Genomic DNA, 19806 nt, shown 5'->3' on the forward strand with positions numbered 1-19806 from the left:
AGCTGCATCAGGGGAGGTTCAGACTTGATATTAGGAAATGTTTCTTTACCAAGAAGCTGGTCAAACACTGGAACAGGCTTACTAGAGAGGTGGTCAATGCCATTAAGAAGCATTTGGACAATGCCCTTAATAACATGCTTTAACTTCGTCAGCCTTGAAGTGGTCAGGCAGTTGGGCTAGCTGATCATTGTAGGTCCTGTCCAACTGTGGTGTTGTGTTGTGTTGTGTTGTGTTGTGTTGTGTTGTGTTGTGTTGTGTTGTGTTGTGTTCTATCCTATCCTATCCTATCCTATCCTATCCTATCCTATTCCAGTATCTGAAGTTCAATCTAAAGGTGATATCTTCAGTATAACATGGAATTCTTTCTTTAATTCAGTCCAGGTTTTAACACTGTCTATTTACTAATTTTATGCCACTTTAAGAAGTTACATCAAGATGAATCATAGCAATGCCATTTATGAGAATTCCTTATTCAGTGTTCCAAAAAATGAAGTGATGTATTCTGACTGTGTGTTTCAATCTGCATGATAACATCTGGTCTTGTATACTGATTCCTTACTATATAGAAAATTGTTTTGCAAATGCTGTTTTCAATAACTTTCTAAGCTGCTTTTCATGAAATAGGTAAGCATAATTTTTTCACGTCCTTAGGAAATGACATAGTAGTGACTTTACCAGCTATACATTCACATTGTAAATATTCTATTAGTATTCCACAACATAGCAGACAACCCATGTGTGTTTGGCTTTTGTTTTAAGCATTGCTATCTGCTTACCATCACTAAGTCTGGATCACACAAAGTATTTTCCAGACTTTTTTTTCCCCCTTCGTTATTCTTTTAAATACTCTGGATATTTTGACTTAATATTTATTCTATGAGTTGGGGAGTATTATTTGCCTGCCTGACTTTTTGGATGAATGTTCTTCCAAGGAGTAACAGGTGTCAAGTCTCCCAGGATCTGCTTGATGACCAGAATGTCATCAAGATATTTTTAAATGAAAACTGCATGGTAAAAAGTCTAATTAAGATTCTGTTGAAATCCCAACATGAAATAAAACATACCATTGTTTCAATTAGAAACCAAGTTAACATCTTCCAGCTGCCTTTTTTTTTTTTCCTTAACTTAAAGCATTTTATGGTTAAAACTCTTAATAAGCTATTCTAGTTGGATTTTAAACAGTGTAGATCTGTTTCCCTCATGGCTATGCTTCAGATGTGGATTTCTTAATGAAGGAAAACTCCACTACTTAGCCCATTGTTCTTAGCTATCTCTTTTAAAACACCATATGCTGGGAGTTAACAAAGGGCACAAATAGATGGGAGGTTTCATTGGAGGCAAGGGAGTGCTCCGTGTTTTTCAGTACACAACCAGAAACATCGAATAATTTGTGTAAAATTGCAAGGATTCAATCTCAGTGTGACTTTCATCCTCATTAATTGTAAGAATACCTTATTATGCAAATAACTTCTTTTATTCAGTAAGATCTTTCAGAGTAACATGCTTAACTGTATTTTAGGCAGTATTTAAAATGAGATAATGTGCACATTATTGAAATACTGACAGAGCAAAAACATTGGGTCACCAGCATGCTTCTGGGTGGAAAAGGTGGAAGAAAAGAGTGGAAACAAAAGGTTTCCCTGGGGTTTGCAATGCTGTAGAAGGAAAATACCTATTTTATATGATTCCAATGAAGCATTATCTTAAGATGCTTTAAACTAGCATTTTGGTAAAATACAGGACCTGATTCTTTGTTATCTTATTCCAGTTTTGCATTGGTAGAACATGATTACAAACAGACAATCAGGCTAATGTAATAATATTCACCAGCACTGGGGGAAGACTGAGTCCTAAGTTGGACCTGCCTGATGATATAGGAAATCCTATGATATATTCTAATGGGAAGATACTTCTATGGGGGTGCAGTCAAAGGCATGTTTTGTACAATAACTTTCCATAACAGAAGCAACTGAACTGACTGGCACAGTTTTGCCTATTCAACTATATCTTAAGTAGAGGCCTCTGTTGGGTCAGCTCTGGAAGTTAGGGAGGACCCTTGAACATACTCCTGGCTGATCTGTCCATATCAGCAAATACGTTTAGTAAATCTACAAGTCCCCACGGCTGTTCAGTCAGCTTCAAACAGATCCTGACAAAGCTTCATACACAGAAGGGTCATTCATTATGTGCAGTATGAAGTGTATTTTCTAAATTAACGTGAATGGTAGAGTCTGTAGCCAGTAATGCAGCATCTTCAGCACAGCATGCCCCTCATTATCAGTAATTGCAGTTACACTTTATCAGTTTAGTTGAAATGCAGTTTTGCAGCTTTCCATTTCAAATATTTTTCTCATTCATCTTGTTCTCCACGAGCCTCTCTTCTCTTTTTATGTAAGTTTTGAAATCTGGGCTAGTAGCAACCTATCAGTTCTTTTGGGATTCTCCTGAAAACATCAAGTGATGGCAAAACCTTTCTGCTTCTGGGGAGGTTTGTTGGGACCAAATTAATCTCTCGCTTTCTGTCCAACTCCGTTGTCTCTGTAGAGCTATTTGAAATTAAAAAAAAAGAGTACATCTAACATGGGTAAAGATGGCAAATATGGGTCTTTGTAATGAATCCACATCCTTTGTACAGATTTTATTAAAAAAAAAAAACCTTGTTTTCCCAGGTTTTGTAACTTGGCTTTTAGAAATAATATTTTATATTTCTGCTGTTGTCCAAAGAGCTGTTCCCAAGTTCTTTTTTGAGCAAACTTCCTTTGAAAAAGCTCATTCCTCATGAAAAATAAAATGACTAGGTGAGTCAGAAATAACAGTTATATTTGAATCCCTGAAAATGCATACCAGCATTTGATTTGGAGTGGCAAATGCCTGAGAGCAAGGGTTTTGGCATCTGTTATTTCTATATTTGGATTTGTAACACAGATTTGTTTTAAGCAAAAATAGAGAGCTTTCTCCTTATCTTTGTTCCCTGTATAGCTTTGTCTACATCATCTTTTCCTACATTTTCAAAGTTACATGCCTGTTCTAAAGATATTAGTATCAGTTTATCTCCTTGTTCCTGCCCTGCTATGTGTTTCTTTATAGTGTGTTTCATTCTGCTTCCTCACTTTTCCTTGATTAGAAGGGAAAGAGCAGCGTGATCAGTACCAGAATAAAGCAGGGACAGACAGTGCTGTATAATGCATCAGGGGGCTACTGCAGGAATAATCCAGTCAGTGTTAGGAAAGAATTTCAAAGAAACTATTCCTCCAATGCACTAGTTTGTGGTGCTCCAAGAAGATGCCACTACTGTATATTCTGTACCTGATGGGATGCAAATATGTCGTCTGACACGTTTCTGCATATCTGGAGAGGTAGAATTGGGAAGTGCTGCTCCCACTTGTCCAGAGTGAGATATCACAGAATCACAGAATGGTGTGGGTTGGAAAGGCCCTTTAAAGAACATTTAGTCCAACCCCCCTGCCATGGGTAGGGACATCTTTCACTAGATCAGGTTGCTGAAAGCCCCGTCCAACCTCACCTTGAATGCTTCCAATATAGGCCATGCCACTAGAAAGGCTGGGCCACCATGGTTTTTATTTGGTGAGGATATCAGGTATGTTTAGGAAGTATATGGTAGTTCTCTCTGCAACCATAGCAGCATCCTACAGACATATCTAACATTAATTAGGGTAATAATTAATAACTGTCTTGAATTCATCTGCTGTGATCTGTGTGACCGGAAAGCAAATCGCACTTCAAAACTGCTGGTTTACATCAGAGTTAATCTCTTATTTAAATAAATCCATATTTAAATAAAATGAGCTCAGTTTCTTTCACTGCTTTACATTTTGTAATTCAGATGCCTTTTAACTTTGTTCATATGAAGTAGGAGAGTCTTGATCTGTACTAATACCATAAAATGAAGAGACACAAGTGTTTTCAATTACAAAATGACAGAAGCTGAGGAAAGTGGCAGTCTGTGTTTTCCCACACAAATCCAACGCAGTCCATGGAGAATAATAGATGGCCTGTTTTAAGACCATCATTCCTGGTGCTGAAATATTACATCTTATGTATGGGCTAAATAAAGTACTTGATAGAAATAATCTGTTTGAAGTCCAGAATTTAAAGATTTATTTTTTTTTTACAAGAGATAAAATAACATGTCCCCAGTGCTTCTAGGCATCCAAAGATGCTTCCTCTAAAACAGTGTAGGTGGGTTCATGTATTTCCAGTCTGTAAAATATGCTATTTTTAGCCAAAAAAAAGAGCAGTGTAGTCAGTTTGCAATGGCCTCAGACTAAGGGAAAGATTTCTCTTAGAAATTCACAATTTTGATATGCACAGTGTTTCTGTGTGTTATGTTCTTCCATATATTTGTGCTTGAAATCTAAAGCAACCGCGGTGTTTTTGTAGAAGTTCGCTGCTCTTGTGCATGCAGGGCACTGATTTTATTCCTGGGGTGACCTCTAGTGGTATCAAGGCCACTCTTTTCAGTGGTCGGTTTCATTTCTTCAGTCTTTCTATTTCAAAGGAAAAAAATCAGAAATGCTTTGCATTAAGGTTTATTTTTGGAATTCTGAGAGTGACAGAAAGCTGGTAAGATTGTGCTTCTTAAAAAGGATGATGATTTTTCACTATTGCTAAGACAAAGATACCAACAGCAAAACAGGCTGAAAATTCAGAAACCAGTGCCTCTTTGCCTTTTTTAAAATAAGAGTTTTACTCTGACAAATATAAAGATACTTTTGGATTTGCTTTGTGCAATTAGTGTAACATATGAAGTGCTTTTAGAAATATTTACCAAATCAGTTTTTAAGCAAATGCTTGAAGTACTGATGGACAATTAATTTTGATATTATAAGTAGATTAGAGGATCTTTATAGCTTCTTGTTACTGCAGTGTATTTAAGTCATTGTACTTACTCCAGATTTGTCTTGGAGGAAAAAAGCTTAGACTTTAGCCTGTAGTAACAGTGAAGTTACCCACCATAACAGAGTTACTCTCTTGGTTTCACATGCTATTTTGTGCTTCAAGTCAGCACAGGATATGGCTAAAACTCTGAGCTCTTGAAGAGCTTTTTGTATTTTTGTATGTACCAAGTTGTTCTCTAAAAATGATCACAATCAGGGAAAAGAACCACGGATGCGAAGCAGCAGCTCGACAAGCAGCAATGATTCCCTCGCAGCAGTACTTGAGGTTTCTTCTTAGGTAGTATGTTTTGGTTTTTTTCCAGTATTATGTAGGAATGAAGTTTAAAACTGTAGGAGTATATTCTAATAAGAAGACACTTCTTAAACCTGTCCCTTCAGGCCTCAAGTCCACACAGACCTTTCTTTCCATAAGTTTCTTTTCAGTCTTTCTAGGGTGTTTTGTAGTTTTATTTGTTGCTGTATTTTTTCCTGTTACTCTTCTTAGCAGGTTTTACTAGGTGCAAGGCTAAATTATAGAGGCAGCCATGAGTTTTCTCTTTCATTGTGTCTTCAAGAACTGCATCTTTACTGGAAGTCTTTGCAAAAATGTTCTCGTGAACTGCCAGAAAACTCTGAGATTACTCATGTGTTCCTATTAAGCTTCCCATGTGACCCACTCCACTTCAGCTTATCAGATCTCAAAGAAGAGCAAAGACATCTTTGGATCAAGTGATATTTTTATTAGGAGTCATGAACTTGTAGCACAGCTATCCAGTTCTCAGTTTTATTGACATCGACTTTAGCATTTCACTGTTGTTGGAACAGCTTGCAGACTCTGTAAGCTTTCTTGCAATAAGTATTTCTTCTGAAATACTTAAAAGTTCAGTGTGAATTGCATTATTATTCAGAGAAGCCTTCTGGTGACTAGTAAGTAAGCAAGACAGAATCTGGAGATGAAGCTCTCAATTCTCTAATTTGGTCTACTAAAATTAAGATATTAGGAAAAAGGTGCTATGACGAGTTACGCATTGAAAGAGGCCCTCAGAGAAGTTTACAGAATCTCTGTTTTTGGAGTTTTTCACGAAATGTCTGGACAACCTAGTTTGATTCAGTTTTCACCCAGCTTTGAGCAGTAGGTTGAACCACACAGCCTTCTAAGGTCCCTTCCAACCACAGTGATTCTGTAATTCTAAGACAGGACTTGAGGTGGAGTGAGCAAAAAATAAATTTGGTTTTATGCATGCAGTCTACTGATTCTAGGCCTAAGCTTGTTTGCTTTAGCTTCAGTATATCTTAGAGTAGCCTCTCTCTATTGGCTCTAAAAAGCTGTTAGGATAACTAAGAGTAACTTACAGTTTAAGGTGCTGCAAACTTCTTTCTTCTGGCCATATCCAGTGGGTGTGTTGGGCAGCTTGACTGGTTCTGTATCAGTCAAGGTTTCCTCCGTGAGAGCTCTTTGTAACAAACTAAAATTCTGTAACCTAATGAACCATAAACAACAAATGGAGCTCTTTCACATATGTATTTGCTTTGATTTTTTCAAGGTACAGGTCAGACCTAGAATAGCAATTTCCATCTGATCATGTAAAGCACAGGATGAGGAGTGAATGAGAAATAGCATGGCAAATGTGATATCCAGTGTTGCAGAACAAGCTGCAAATCAGCTGAAAAACTTCTTCCATTTTATGTTTCGCTGAAATGGCTAAAAGAAATTAATTCACTACTTCTTTGCTCAAAAATTTTTACATGTTTAAGATCAAAGAAAATAATGACTTGGACCAAGTAATTACTAATAATGTCCCACAAATGTGCAGATGTTGGATACACTTCTCCAGATAAGAATCTCGTGAACAAGTTGTAATTGTTGCTGGATATGTCAGGTTTGTCTCTTCTCAGTATACAGTACAGTGTAATTCAGCCAGCAGCTACCAGAACATTGAGCTCAATGTCCTTTCCTTCATAGGTCATAGGAAAGAGCTGTCTGAGTTATATGAGAAGTGCCTAAATGCCTGTATACTTCTTGCACCTTCTTGAGTTGTTAGCCCAGCACAGACAGCCTAGCTGTTCTTCAGCTGCAGCTGACGGGTATGTGCATGGGAGGACCAGCAAAAGTGTGGCACTCAATGTGGGATATGAGTGTGGCCAGCAGGGACAGAGGGTCCCAAAAACATAATATGGTCCCCACAACTGCCCAAGTGGTATATGGCCCTGATCTAGCACATGTGCCAGAACACTGAACAACGTCAAAAAGAATCTTCTTAAAGAATAACATTCCTGCTGACATTAAATCCTATGGTTGTGGCCTCAGAAATTTCCTGGAAAACCCGTACATCATACCAACATTTAGAAAAGCATTCAGGAAACTCTTGTAGAGGGCTAATGGAGTAGCCAGGTGGGAGAGTGGAAACAAAACTTCTGTAGTACTTTGGTCTTTATTGTACACTCAACTGAGGTGGGGTCTTAGCACATATTCTCTGCTATATGCACAGAAAAAAAATCATATTTGTGACAGAGGTGCTTCAGGCCCAACATTTTTTGTCTTATTTGGGGCAGGGGTTAAACTAAACACTGTACAGTGCAACTCCATGCCCATAGTATATTGATTTCACCAACAATGGTCTATTTTTCCTTTCTGTTTTCTATCTCCTCTACTTCTCTCTTGCAGATGAAATGTCTTTCTTTTACTAACACCTTGTAGCAGAAAGATCAAAATTGTTCCGGCTGATACAACCATATACATTTGTTTGGTTAGTATTCACTTCTTGAATCAAAACCTCTTTTATTGTCTAACTTCAAGTGACATGTCAGTTGCATGACCCATCTATACCTACACACAGCTGAAACAGAAGCAGTTAAGTATAAAACATGTATGCTTACTTTTCCTTAATATTCTTTCAAATGACATTGCTATAAATTCAGTGTACAGTCCAAAATAAATGCTTTTGTGCATTGTCACAAGTGTTTGTACTGACAACCACAGCCAGAGTTCCACACAGAATGCAGGTAAAACACCCATTATTTTTAGAAAACATTAGACCTACTGAATTGATCCCACAGGTGCTGTGTGCGTTGCATTCCTAAATGTGACGTGCAAGCACAGGATTTACTGTGCATGCCTATGTATATTGCTCATGCACAGTAAGGCTGGCCCTTCTCAGAACTGAGAACGGTACATCTGCTTATCTGAAAATCCCCAGCAAGAAATATGGATGCACTAAGCTTCAGTATCTCTTCTATGCTCTGTGACACAGTGTGACTGCACCTTTAGCACCCTTAAATATTTCTTATTCTCAGTAAAGTTGTGCTATATTATTCTCAGTCAAGTTCTTATCTTGACCAGGCATTGCTTTACAAAAGTTACGGTGCTATCTTATTGCAACTGCAGTCTGCACATTGGTGGCAGAGTATTCCTAATGTCTGAGCTTCATGATAAGCAACCAACTTCAGAAGTATTTTCCATCCTTTTCTTTCAAGAAGAGCATGACAAAACTTAGCAAAGAGACTTTTTTTTTTCCATGCAAGCTCTTGGATGTTGTAGAAATGAATGCTAACGAAGCCTCAACACTTATGGATGACAAACCACACCCATTCTTGGGAGGCAGAAAGATCATTCAAATATCAGGTATGGTTTTATCTAATATTATGAAGATAAATGATGCAACAATAATCTCATGTAATCAAATGTTGAAATGCATTTATTAAATGTAGGCAAGAATCTGAGTCAGTAGGGGTTTCCTGACTAAGACCCAGCTATGTTACTATTCCACTAGATCTACTGGCGTGTATGGAACATATTAAACTTGAGCTGCCTTTTTTTTTTTTTCTTCAGTATATTGTATATTTGGAAACCAACAGAGAACTTTTAGCCACAATGGTTTCAGAAACTTTCATGGCTTGAGTGTGGCTGACGTGAAGGCAACGCCTTCTGTTTCATATGCCATGTATTTTCAGGAGCAAATATATAGATTACTAGTTTCAGAGAAGAAACTTGAGGGAATTGAAGTGTGAGTCTGTATTTAGCCAAAACAGCTCACAGAGACTGGAAAAAATAGCTCCACTTTCCAGGTGTGCATTGGAAGTCAGTTGGTTTGAGCCAATATTAAACCAGTAAAACAATAAACAATGCAATGATACAACAAAAAGCAGCATACCAATGGACCCTTTTACTAAATTCAGTGATTAAAATAAAAATAAAAATCAACAAAATACACATGCCCTTAATCCCACACACATGCACAAACTTGTAAAGTGCTGAAAATAGCACAGTTTGTTTCAATGTATGCTCATGAACAGCTGGCTGAAATTCTAAAAAATCTATTACATTAGGATAAGTGCTAAATTGCTCTAAAATCCACAATATAAACTCTTCCAGACATTAGGGTATTTTCATCTTCTCCTGAGTTTCATTGTGCATACCCATCTTTGCTTTTGTATAAGGTACACACGTGGTGCCTGATGACAAACATAAGTTTACATGGCCCAGGGGAGGAATAAGAAAGAAGAAGGGGAGAATTACTTGTAAGCTGATCCTGAATAACAATGGATGGGTAGTTCTTTTTAAAAAACCCAAATGACAGCATATGCTCCAGTTTGAAAGCACTAAAGCCTGAGTTTGCAAGAGCTGCAAAGCTGATAAATAAAGCAGCAAAAATATTAACTGGATACTGAAGTCAATTCTAAATTTGGTTACTTCAAGTGACTATAAATTTAAGCAGATAAACACAAGACTATCCAGTGAAAAAATGAAAATCTTTGACTGCAAAAGTACAGCTGGAGGGCAGGGCACAGTGTTATTTGAGGCAGAAGACAATAAATCCCTAGGAGTTTGACTTCTAGGATACACTCAGGTCGAGAAATATATGAGCACCCCAGAGAGTATAAAGTTCAGGGTCACAGAGAGTTTCTTGCAAAATTTTCTGACTGTAGACAAGAATCTGCCAGAGTATTTCAAGTTGTTGCCAGCTTGCAGTAAACTATGGTGATAACACTTGGTGTCTCATGCTGGAAATAGTGTTTTTCATCCATGCTTGCCATATTGCTTTGAAATAGTGATCCAGTTAGCAGGTGCTGTCATTCCTTCCTGGTACTTTGTGATTTGGTGATGTGTTGCAAAATTTACTGCTTCCTGTGCTCCAAAATTGGCCCTTTCATTAGAATAAAATCATTGTATCTTAAAATGCCTCTTACAAGCTTCTTTATGAAAAAAAACCAACCAACCAAACCTTATGATATGAACTGAGTATCAACTCATGCAGAGCTCACCTTCCTCTCTAAGCAGGCAGCTGGTATTAATTGTATCCTGTGCCTCACTTCACCAAATGGGTTGTATCTGAAGATGACAAAAAAACATCTAGGCTGAAGATAAACATAAAAGTCGCTAGCTATTTCACTACCCAATGTAGCTCTGTCAAAATCTCTTCTTTACATCATGTGACTCAGTACTCTTAACAAAAGACTTCACAACGTAGGATTCATAAGTTTTGCCGCTTGGCTGTATGTTACGCTAATGTAAAGGAACTAATACTCCTTATGAGCACATTGCTGACTTCTGCTAAAACTCTGTTGTATAGAATTGGATGGAGGTATGCCAATGGAAACTCCTAGTATACAGAGAGGCAATGTTTTCCTAAACATGTACGTCATACGTCCCCTGCACCCCTGAAACCTGGGTCTGCATTATCCAGGATCAAATTGCACCAACTGCATTTGTTTCCCAGGAGAAGTCACTGGGGCACTAAAAGTGCACGTGATATTGCACATCAGCTGAATGGCTCATCTCAGTTGATGCACTAAAAGCATAGAGCTAGACTGTACAATCAAGTTTCATATGACAAACTGTCAATCAATGAATTAAAAGTCAGCCCTGAGTGAACAAAGCAGATACCACTTCGTGTTCTGTGCAGTTGCAGAAGTGCTATCTGGTAGTTAATATTTCAGCAGTAGCACCTCTGCACTTTTTAACGTATTGCAAATTTTTTAATGTATATGGGCAAGAGTTGGTCTCGTGAATTTTCAGGTTTTTGTAGTTTACATGTATATATGCGGTTAATACATAGATTTGATGCTTTAATAAACATTTTCTGTCTCTGCATGGGCAGGCAGATATATACAATAAAAAGAAACTCTTTAGAGCAATAAAAACCTATAGCAAAAAGAAAGTATTTCTTCTTAGGTATCTATCTTAAATTTTTGAGTAAATATACTTTCTATGTTTTACTGTCTATTCACTCAGTTGTCCCCCTCATGTTTTAAAATAACTGATCCTGCATACTGAAGAATGCTATCATGCGACATGAGATACGAGACAGTAACCTCTGCCTTAGCTTCTTAGCTTCAGCTGTAGCTGAAATTGCCTGGGCTGGTGGGAGGAGAGGGGTGTGAGGCAGCAGCAGCAGGGGCCCCGGGGCAGAAAGAGGCCATTGCAGGGATTCAGGAAAGGTAAAGGGGAGAAGGGAGAAAAGAAGTAGCAGGGAATGAAGAGAAGGGAGAAGCAGCAGCAAACAATAGGGTTGAAATACACTTCACCAGACCATAGATCTCTTTTGCTTGGAACATCAGGAAAAAGCCATGTGTTCATCTGTATATATTACAGTAGGCAGATTCAAAAAGGTCTAGTCTTTAGAGCAGAATGCTATTCAGTTCACAAGCAGGTTATTGCAATGAGCAGGCATGACAAAAAGCTGAAATGGAGACTGCAACAGCATGGGAAAAGACACCAGAGAACTTACAAAGCAGTGTCCAAGTAGGCTTCTCCTGGGCTTGACTTACCACTGGACTTCACCTGACACTGTGATCAGATCTCTTCTGCTTTACTGACTGGAACACAGTGATGGATGTCTTAAGTTTTAGCCATTTACTTTATGAAATATCCAATGCTATTTTTGTTGCTGGGGCCCCATCCACTTGCAGTGTACTCATCTCTTTCCATTCTGTACATATACAAAACTTTGTGCTGCTCACCTTGCCCACAGCTGTGTTTCTTGCTTTCATCACCAGCATATTACTACAGATAATGGGAGTAGCTGTATTCAGGGTTGAGGATGCTGCAGCCTGTGTGTGATAGAGGTATTCGTCTCATATAAAAGGCTTTATTATTATTTCTGAAGGTAACTTGCAACCAAATAATCCCTTCTACAGCATGTAATCAGCAGCAGAAAAACATTTTTTTTGGTGTTTTTATAGATGAGTGACAAAATTCTCCCTAAGTTTGGCTTCCGTTTCAGAGCTCGTGCAAAAATATTTTTCCAAGTACTAGGTGTCCAGATAAATCTGGACTCAAGTACTCTAAATGAAATAAAATGCTTTTCAGCTTCATCTGTATTAAGATAAAGGGTGCTACAACAAAAGATTAATGGTCAGCTGGCGCGCTGACAGGCGAAGAGGGGTCATTACTGCCCTCTTGTTCCAGACAGAATTCCTCGCCTTGAAGAGTGGGTGCACTCCTCAGGCCTCATGACAGGTTGACATAGAATTTATTTTCTTGGCAGAAATAATAGTCAAGATGGAAACTTGCACGTATTGTACAGCAAATCTTTCATTTCTTTCATTTTTCTTCAGTTAAAATGGTTAAACATGTTTTCCTGGGAACCTTAAACTATTCTCATTCATCCTAGAAGTAGAAACTGTTGTAATACTCGTAGGTAACTTCACATTTCGTTTCACTGCCGAACATATAACCCATGATGGAAAGACTGTTTTGCCATCTCTCAGAATAAGCATATTGCATGCTAACTAGCTCTGTTATAGGATAGGGAAATCCTAAGCTGCTTTCTTAGGTTAACTCAGGCTACTCTTTAGGTATTTCCTCAGTTCTTCTTTACCTTGAAAAATTTCTCCCATAGTTTCAGGACATTTTCCTTATTTATACTAATTGGCTGAATTTATTGCTTACCAAAATAAATTTCTCCTTCAGGATTTGTCTTTTACTCTTCTTTCTGTTACTCTATTTGCAGGCACCAGCACAGCTACTGTTGTATCTTCACAGCAACTTTGCTGTTCTGGTCTTTTTTTTGTAGTCAAAACTGTCAGGTTGCATGCATTTGGTAGGGTTTTATGCCAAAGATGAACTTTCAAAATGGAGTGGCAAACTCACTTTTATTCATATATAAAATGAATATTCCAGTCTTTACTGAAAAAAAAAAATTAAAAGCAACTTAATGCAAATCACTAGTTATCAATTGTCTCTTATACTAAGGCCTAAATAAGGAATTCGAAGAAACATTTCCAGAAGAGAGAAATGGTTCCATTTCATTACCTACCTCTTTAAAAATAGTTTGTATTCTAATTAAAAGTTGCTTCTTTTGACATCATATAGTCATTGCTTACATATGATCATTTCTCTTATAGCTGTTTCCAGTCCTTCTGAAAACCTAAATACACTTGATCCAGTAGAAGAGAAACTTCGAACACAAATTGAAGAAGAAAAAAAAAGGTATTACTTCTGCCTCAAACTTCTGCCATCCTTCAGAAGATAAATTATGCTGATAGTATATTCCAATTACAATTCTGCACACACAGCTACCCTCAGGGTTTTCTCTGACATTTTAAAAATGTCAGCTTTGTGGTTCACTAATAGTTTTTGAATTTGTGTATATGCTGTTGGTTTGTCTGTAAGATGCCACAGTACATGACTGGGGAAAATTTATGCTTGGGCTAATGGCTAAAAATAAATAAAAATAGCTTAATGTTCTCCCTGAGGATTAGTGTTAGAAACTTGCTGTTTGAATCCAAATGTATTGTGAACCTTTTTGGTGGATTCAGAAATACCCTGCCTTCCTTGACCTAAGGAAAACCTTTAAGCTATACAGGATTGACTAAGTGTGAATAATATGCAGAATACACATTGGTTAACCAATCCTTGCTCTAATGTCACTGTAGCCAGGAGGATAAAAGAAAATAGATGCAAGGATATCAGTTCTAAGTAATTTGCTAGCATTTACGTTATGTGCAATCTGTGAGGAAACTTCTGGCTATTTCATACTACTGGTAAATCTCCAACTATATGTTAGCCACGAGGCCTCATTAATGAAGCTTCCATCTGAAAGGGGAATCAGTCTCAGCTCCTACCTGAATCCAGGCTCCGATGACCGGTTATTCATTAATGGTAACATGCTGAGAAATCAAAAGAAATAATTGACATATTTGATTGAACCTGTATTTTGATTGTTAATCAATATTGATCCCATTTGAATTTCACTAACTTCTCTAGTGAAATAAAAGCTTTGTGGGATAAGTTTCTTGTGCGTACTGTCCAGTGAAGCTCTTATAAAATATGAGATGTCCCTACCACCACCCCACCCCCGCATCTCTGATTATTATATATTCTTTTGTAGTTTAAATCTGTTACTGTTCTAGGTAGGATAAAGTTTTGTTCAGATATGTGTTGAAAGATCTGTAATACACTTTCTTCTTCTCATATTAGTTATAAGACAATGTTCAATCGCTTGAAAGGGCTGAAGGTAGAGATTGAGCACCTGCAGCTTCTTATGGAAAAAGTCAAGATGAAGCTGCAAAAAGACTTTGAAGTCTGGTGGTCTGAAAAGGCAATACATCTACAGGTATGAACTTAGTATTTCTTCCCTTTTCATGTAAATGTACCATCTTCAATCATTTTTAAAGTAGTTAGTTGACTAGATAGAAAAGAGTACGAAGGATGGGATTTGGGGCCTGATTCACCTGTGCTTATGCCAGTGTAAATCAGGCAAAGCTAATGTGAATTACGCTTGTATGAAGCTAACACAAGCGAAGCAAACCCTTTGCTTTCTCCTCTATTTTCTGTTTTGACATTCCCCAAATAACTTGATTGAAAGCCAAGAATGGTCCTAAAATGCTGAAAACTCTGAAGGAACATAAAACAAATAGAGGAGATGATTGGAAAAAATAATCTTTTTTACTGGTAGCAAAACTATGATTTCATCACGTTTATGACGTGTGTATTAGAAGATGGCAGTCACGGCTGTAATATGGACAAATCCCAGCAAACATAATTGGCTTTTAGCTTCCTTTGTTTGCAAAGACTCCAGTAACCTTTCAGCTTTCCTAAACTCCCAGAGGGTCAGCAGCTCTCCACACAGAGCTTGTGTCCCTTCACTCTCTAGCTGAGGCCCACCACTGCCATCATTGCTTGCTTAAGAACCCATCAGAAACAGAGTGCTCTAATTTGATGACTTGTATAAAAACGAACTAAAGAGATGTCATTTTAAACAGTGTATTAGAAGTTCATAACAGAGTCAGTCTGAAAGCTATACAGTTTCACAAACGCAGTACAAGAGGGTCCGGAGGGTGATCAACTGAAGCAACAACATAGCTTTCTTATGCTCCCCTTCTGACACTTTTTTAGTGTCTTCCAAGTAGTCACATGGCATCTCACAGCAAAGCACTGCCATGAAATTCACATCAGCCTAATGAAAAAGAGTGCTGAATGCAGTCCATCCCATATCATTTATTATTAACTGGAAGAGAAGATTTACTCCTTGGGAAAAAGTTGTTATAAACAAATAATTGTTTAGCCAGTATTTTGTTTAATTCTTATGAGTATGAATTTAAACTGTATTTTTAAGAAAACAGCCTAAAGTAAATACAGAGCTTAACATCAGGAAATTCATTATCCATAAAGTGCCACCTAACTAGCTTAACTGCAAGTTATCGTTGCAAAATACTTCTCAGGTTAAAATCCCTAATCATATTAGTGAAGGAGGATAATGTTTTAGTCACTCTCCTATCTAAATATTTAGGCTTTTCAAAGCAATGCAAGTAATATTCTTTAATCTACTGGAGCACATTTTTCTCTGTCCCTTAACAGGAGAGGTCAGGGATTCAGCCTCTCATGGTTCACCAGTAGAAGATTAGAAAACTGGAAAAAATAATTGGGATTGATTTCTTGGATCTTGACCTACCTATACATCTGAGCTCCTTAAGAAACTCAAATTGGCAAACACATGCTGTTACATATTAAAAACCTGTAACTTGAGCTTAAAAATACTTGAACCAATCCTAAACGCTTTTCTCTTTGTTCAGAAGTGTTTGTCCAAGTGAAGAAAATACTGTGTGATTCAGACTCTTGTGTTTTCTGAATGAGTCATTGCCTACCTTGTTATTGCTGAGACCTGTAGGCCAATATTAAGCACTCTTAAAAAAATCCTATCCTATATAACTTTGTTTTTCAATCTGAACCCAGAAGGAAAAGCCAGAGATGGTTAGCTCACCAAATACTGCGACTGTTTATCCCCAGTTTGTCAAATCCTCGCAACATCTATCAAGTAACAGGTAAATTGGTCATTTTTCTCTTCCTTCCTTACTTGTAAGAAAATGCAGTTTTCGTAGAAGTGCAGTTCACCAGAATGCTTTTGCAAATATCACACTCAAACACTGCATTTCCAGTTACAAGAGAAATGACTATGTAGAAAATGCATTTTTATCATTCAGTTATTTTGCAATAATATTGAAAGTAGCTTATTGTAACTCAGTTCTGTATTGTAACTTGTTGGTCTTGGGACCCTGGAAACCTGTCACTAGAGACCTCATGATAGATAGCTAAGAAAAGCAAGCCTGTTATCAGCCAATTTTGCTATATGAGGAAACTATATCTCCTTTGGAATGTATTCAGGGGGCTGCAAACCAAAAAAAGATTAAAAAATGATTTAATATATAGCCTAGATAGATTTGCTGTTGAAAAATGCTCTGGTGCTACATTTATGCAGCATATTATTCCACAATGATATTGCATTTGATATTGTAAAACACTGGTGCATCCTCTGAAGTAGAAAAATGTAATCATCTTGGTTGTTTCATCATCAGTCACTTCTGATTTCAAAACCTCTAATTTAAATTTGCAGTAATACATCTTTCATAGGCTTCAAGCAAAGTAGAGTGCAGGAAAACACATACCTGAATGTGCAGGTTTCCATATTCATAGACAATAAATGGAGGTGTTCTCTCTCCTTCCCTCTTCCTCTCTCCCTCCCCACCTCTCTCTTGCTCTCATTTTCTCCCCCTCTCTCTCTCCCCCGCTCCTTCTCATTATACAGTTAATCTTTCTCTGATGAGTGTCTTTACCTACAATTTTATAACAATACTCTGCATAAATGATGTTTCCTGCTTTGCAGCAAACATAATATATCCTACATACCATTAAATAATGAATACTGGATTTTCTTAAAACTGTAAAATATATTCTAATTTTTATTGTAGACTTTTGTGTATCTATAGTAAATGCTCCATAATCAGTACAGAGAATGAAACACATGATCCTCTAAAGTTGTCTGAGAAGGCATTTTCAGATGTCTCAAACTGATGAAAACCGACTCTAGTCTTCTCTACTTTGCTTCAATTCTTGTTCTGTGTTCTCTCAAGACTTAGGCACTATTTGCTTTGCAAATGGCTGGCAGGTTTTAGGCCTAATTTGAGCTGTTCTTTTCTGGTTTTAGGTTGAAGGTTACTTGTCCCACAGAAAAGCTGATGGAACAGAACGTCAGAGCATTTTTGGTGTAGCTTAGCACACAGTCAGCCAAATTAGCTCAAGCAATCCATGACTGTCACTCTCTTTCACTTTGTACTGAACTGAACTAAGGACCTCTTGCACAACCTCTCTGCCCCATTGTTCTTGGGAACAACAATTTCCAGTTGGTGTGCTGATGCACTGCTCAGGAGAGTGATATCTTTTGCAGTCTAAGCTAGAATTAAAAATAACATATGATAATGCCCAGGCACTTTCCAGTGCAATGGGAGACTGGCCTCCAGGAGTGGTGATTTCTCCCTCCCCCACCCTAGCTCAGAAGCAAAATTGCGTAACTGATTTCTTTATAATTTTCTTTTAAACTTTTCTTTCAAATGCCTTTACTGTTTGTGTTTATTACTGGAGGACAGGTCTCAGAAAAGTGTGTCTAGCATTTTGACTAGAACGGGGGAAGGTGCCTGGCTGCTTTCAGCTGCCAAGCTTACTTCAGAGTCCTGTACTGCCCCACCTGTTCTTTATAATGAACAGTTTCTCTGTGTCTAAGTAATGGACACGTTGACTGAGATTGACTGAATGATCCTTGCATACATATCACAGACCCAGAACATTCATCTTCTTGAACTTAAATTGTAGAGTGAGTCAGGATGAATATAGTTTTGTTTTCCCGTCTCTATCAATATTCTTGCAATGATCTTTTGAAGTTAACTACTCTTTCCTCCTTATAGTTCCAGAAAGTTGATCTTATTTTGTGTTAGGCTGTTTAAATGCATTTTACATAGGTACATTTCCAGTGTGATGTATATGGAAGTAGAAACACTATTTCTGCTTTATGTGAGGTGGGAGCTGCAGGCTTAACATCCCACTGTGCATGAAAATTTACTTTTCCCCCTACTTGAGGCAATAACATTTTAGAGTAAATGTTTCCAATTTCACAGGCTTTAAGAGTATAAAACGGTAGAATATTTATTTCCCAAGGATTTCCTTGACCCCAGTTGACACAGGTACTTTACTTACCAGTTCCCATGATTGTGTAGGATGAGTCCAGGCTACAATTGCACCTCTCAGTTACATAGTCCTGAGACACAAATGGCTCTTTGTTTCTAACTCACCTAGAAATCAACAGTCTCTTTCTCTGAAATGATATTGCTATCTTCACCCAGCAGAATAACCGGTCACAAAAGCAGAAACTGACACAAATTATATTTGATATAATGTGGTGCAAATAAAACCTATTTCCAAGATGGAATTCAGTTCACAGGTATGTTCAATAGACATAAGATCTAAAACTTAGTGGGCCGCATGTCAGAAATCTAAGACTGCTGTTGACAGAGTAAGTATGCAGTAAAACCATTCAGACAAACTCCTGAGTGTGAACGGATATAAATACGATCTTCAGGATTAGAAGTAATAAATTATCTATCTCAGTGGATAAAGGATACAGGTATATTCTGTAATCTTTGTTGAGATTTATATATGTGTTTGAACAAAGCTTTTGATGACCTTCTAGTGCATGATTCATGTGGGTTGTTATTGTTTGACACACCTTAGTCATGTTACTGGAGAAAATTAAGCCTTGGGAAGGGAATGTGATAGCCTCAAATTGTATTTTATATTAAATCAATTTATAACTAAAACAACAGAGAAGGGAAGCTGGTAATCCTTTTGAGGCTTAAGACGGCTACACACATGTAAAGGCACTTGATGCATGGCCAAATATGTCTGTTTTTCAACTCAAAAAAATGGCTGAAGCGTTAAGTGTCAAAATGAGTCTGTGTTAATAAAAGAGTTGAACAGTGAGCATTTCTGCCTTAGTCAGTAAGGTTTGAAAGCCATTGGCTTGATCTTACTCCCACTAGAGTAAGAAGCAAAACATTGATTTCAGTGACTACAGAGCTGAAGTGGGGAAAATGGTGACATAAGGGTTATCAGTGGGTTTGGCATGAGAAAAAACATTTCTGCATAAGAAAGGTAATTTCTTGAGCAGGTTAATCACATTACCAAACCTGATATACTTAAAATAGCTGAAACCAGTAGTCTGTATATTGTAGAGGCTTACAGACTCATGCTCATTAACCTGTTGAGTAGATACAGAAGGTTTCCAGACTATATTTATCTTTGCATGTGTCTTTCATATGAAGGTTGCAGAAATATTAAATCTCATCTGATCTGAACATATTACTTAAAATGAAGAACAACTGTGCAAAGTGGAGAAAGAATGACTCATCTATATATTTCAGACAGAAAAGGGTCTAATCAGCAATCCCAGAGTCACAGTACAAAGAGAAAGGAAGAGGAACTTAAAATAATCATCAAGAAGTTATTTTATTCAAAAGGAATACCTAATAAAATCCCTCAAACTTGAAAGAGAATACCCTACTTGCCCATATTGTCTCTACCGTAAAGCTGTGGTACTAACTGCAACTTGCACTGCATGTACATTTATGTCTCATAATG

The 19806-nt window shown here is 37.5% G+C and overlaps 1 protein-coding gene across 1 annotated transcript in view; it reads left to right on the top strand.

Moving 5' to 3' along the window:
* The window catches only part of KIF6 (kinesin family member 6), a gene marked incomplete at its 5' end in the record, with an annotated part of 170119 nt that overhangs the window by 140979 nt on the left and 9334 nt on the right, over positions 1-19806 (top strand). Inside the window, 3 exons of the mRNA XM_082306226.1 lie at positions 13245-13329; positions 14320-14455; positions 16075-16163. Coding sequence (XP_082162352.1) covers positions 13245-13329; positions 14320-14455; positions 16075-16163 — 310 coding nt within the window. The remainder of the gene's footprint in view (positions 1-13244; positions 13330-14319; positions 14456-16074; positions 16164-19806) is intronic.

Source organism: Platalea leucorodia (genome assembly GCF_965183815.1).
Source record: "Platalea leucorodia genome assembly, chromosome: 3".
In the NCBI taxonomy this organism is placed as follows: Eukaryota; Metazoa; Chordata; class Aves; order Pelecaniformes; family Threskiornithidae; genus Platalea; species Platalea leucorodia.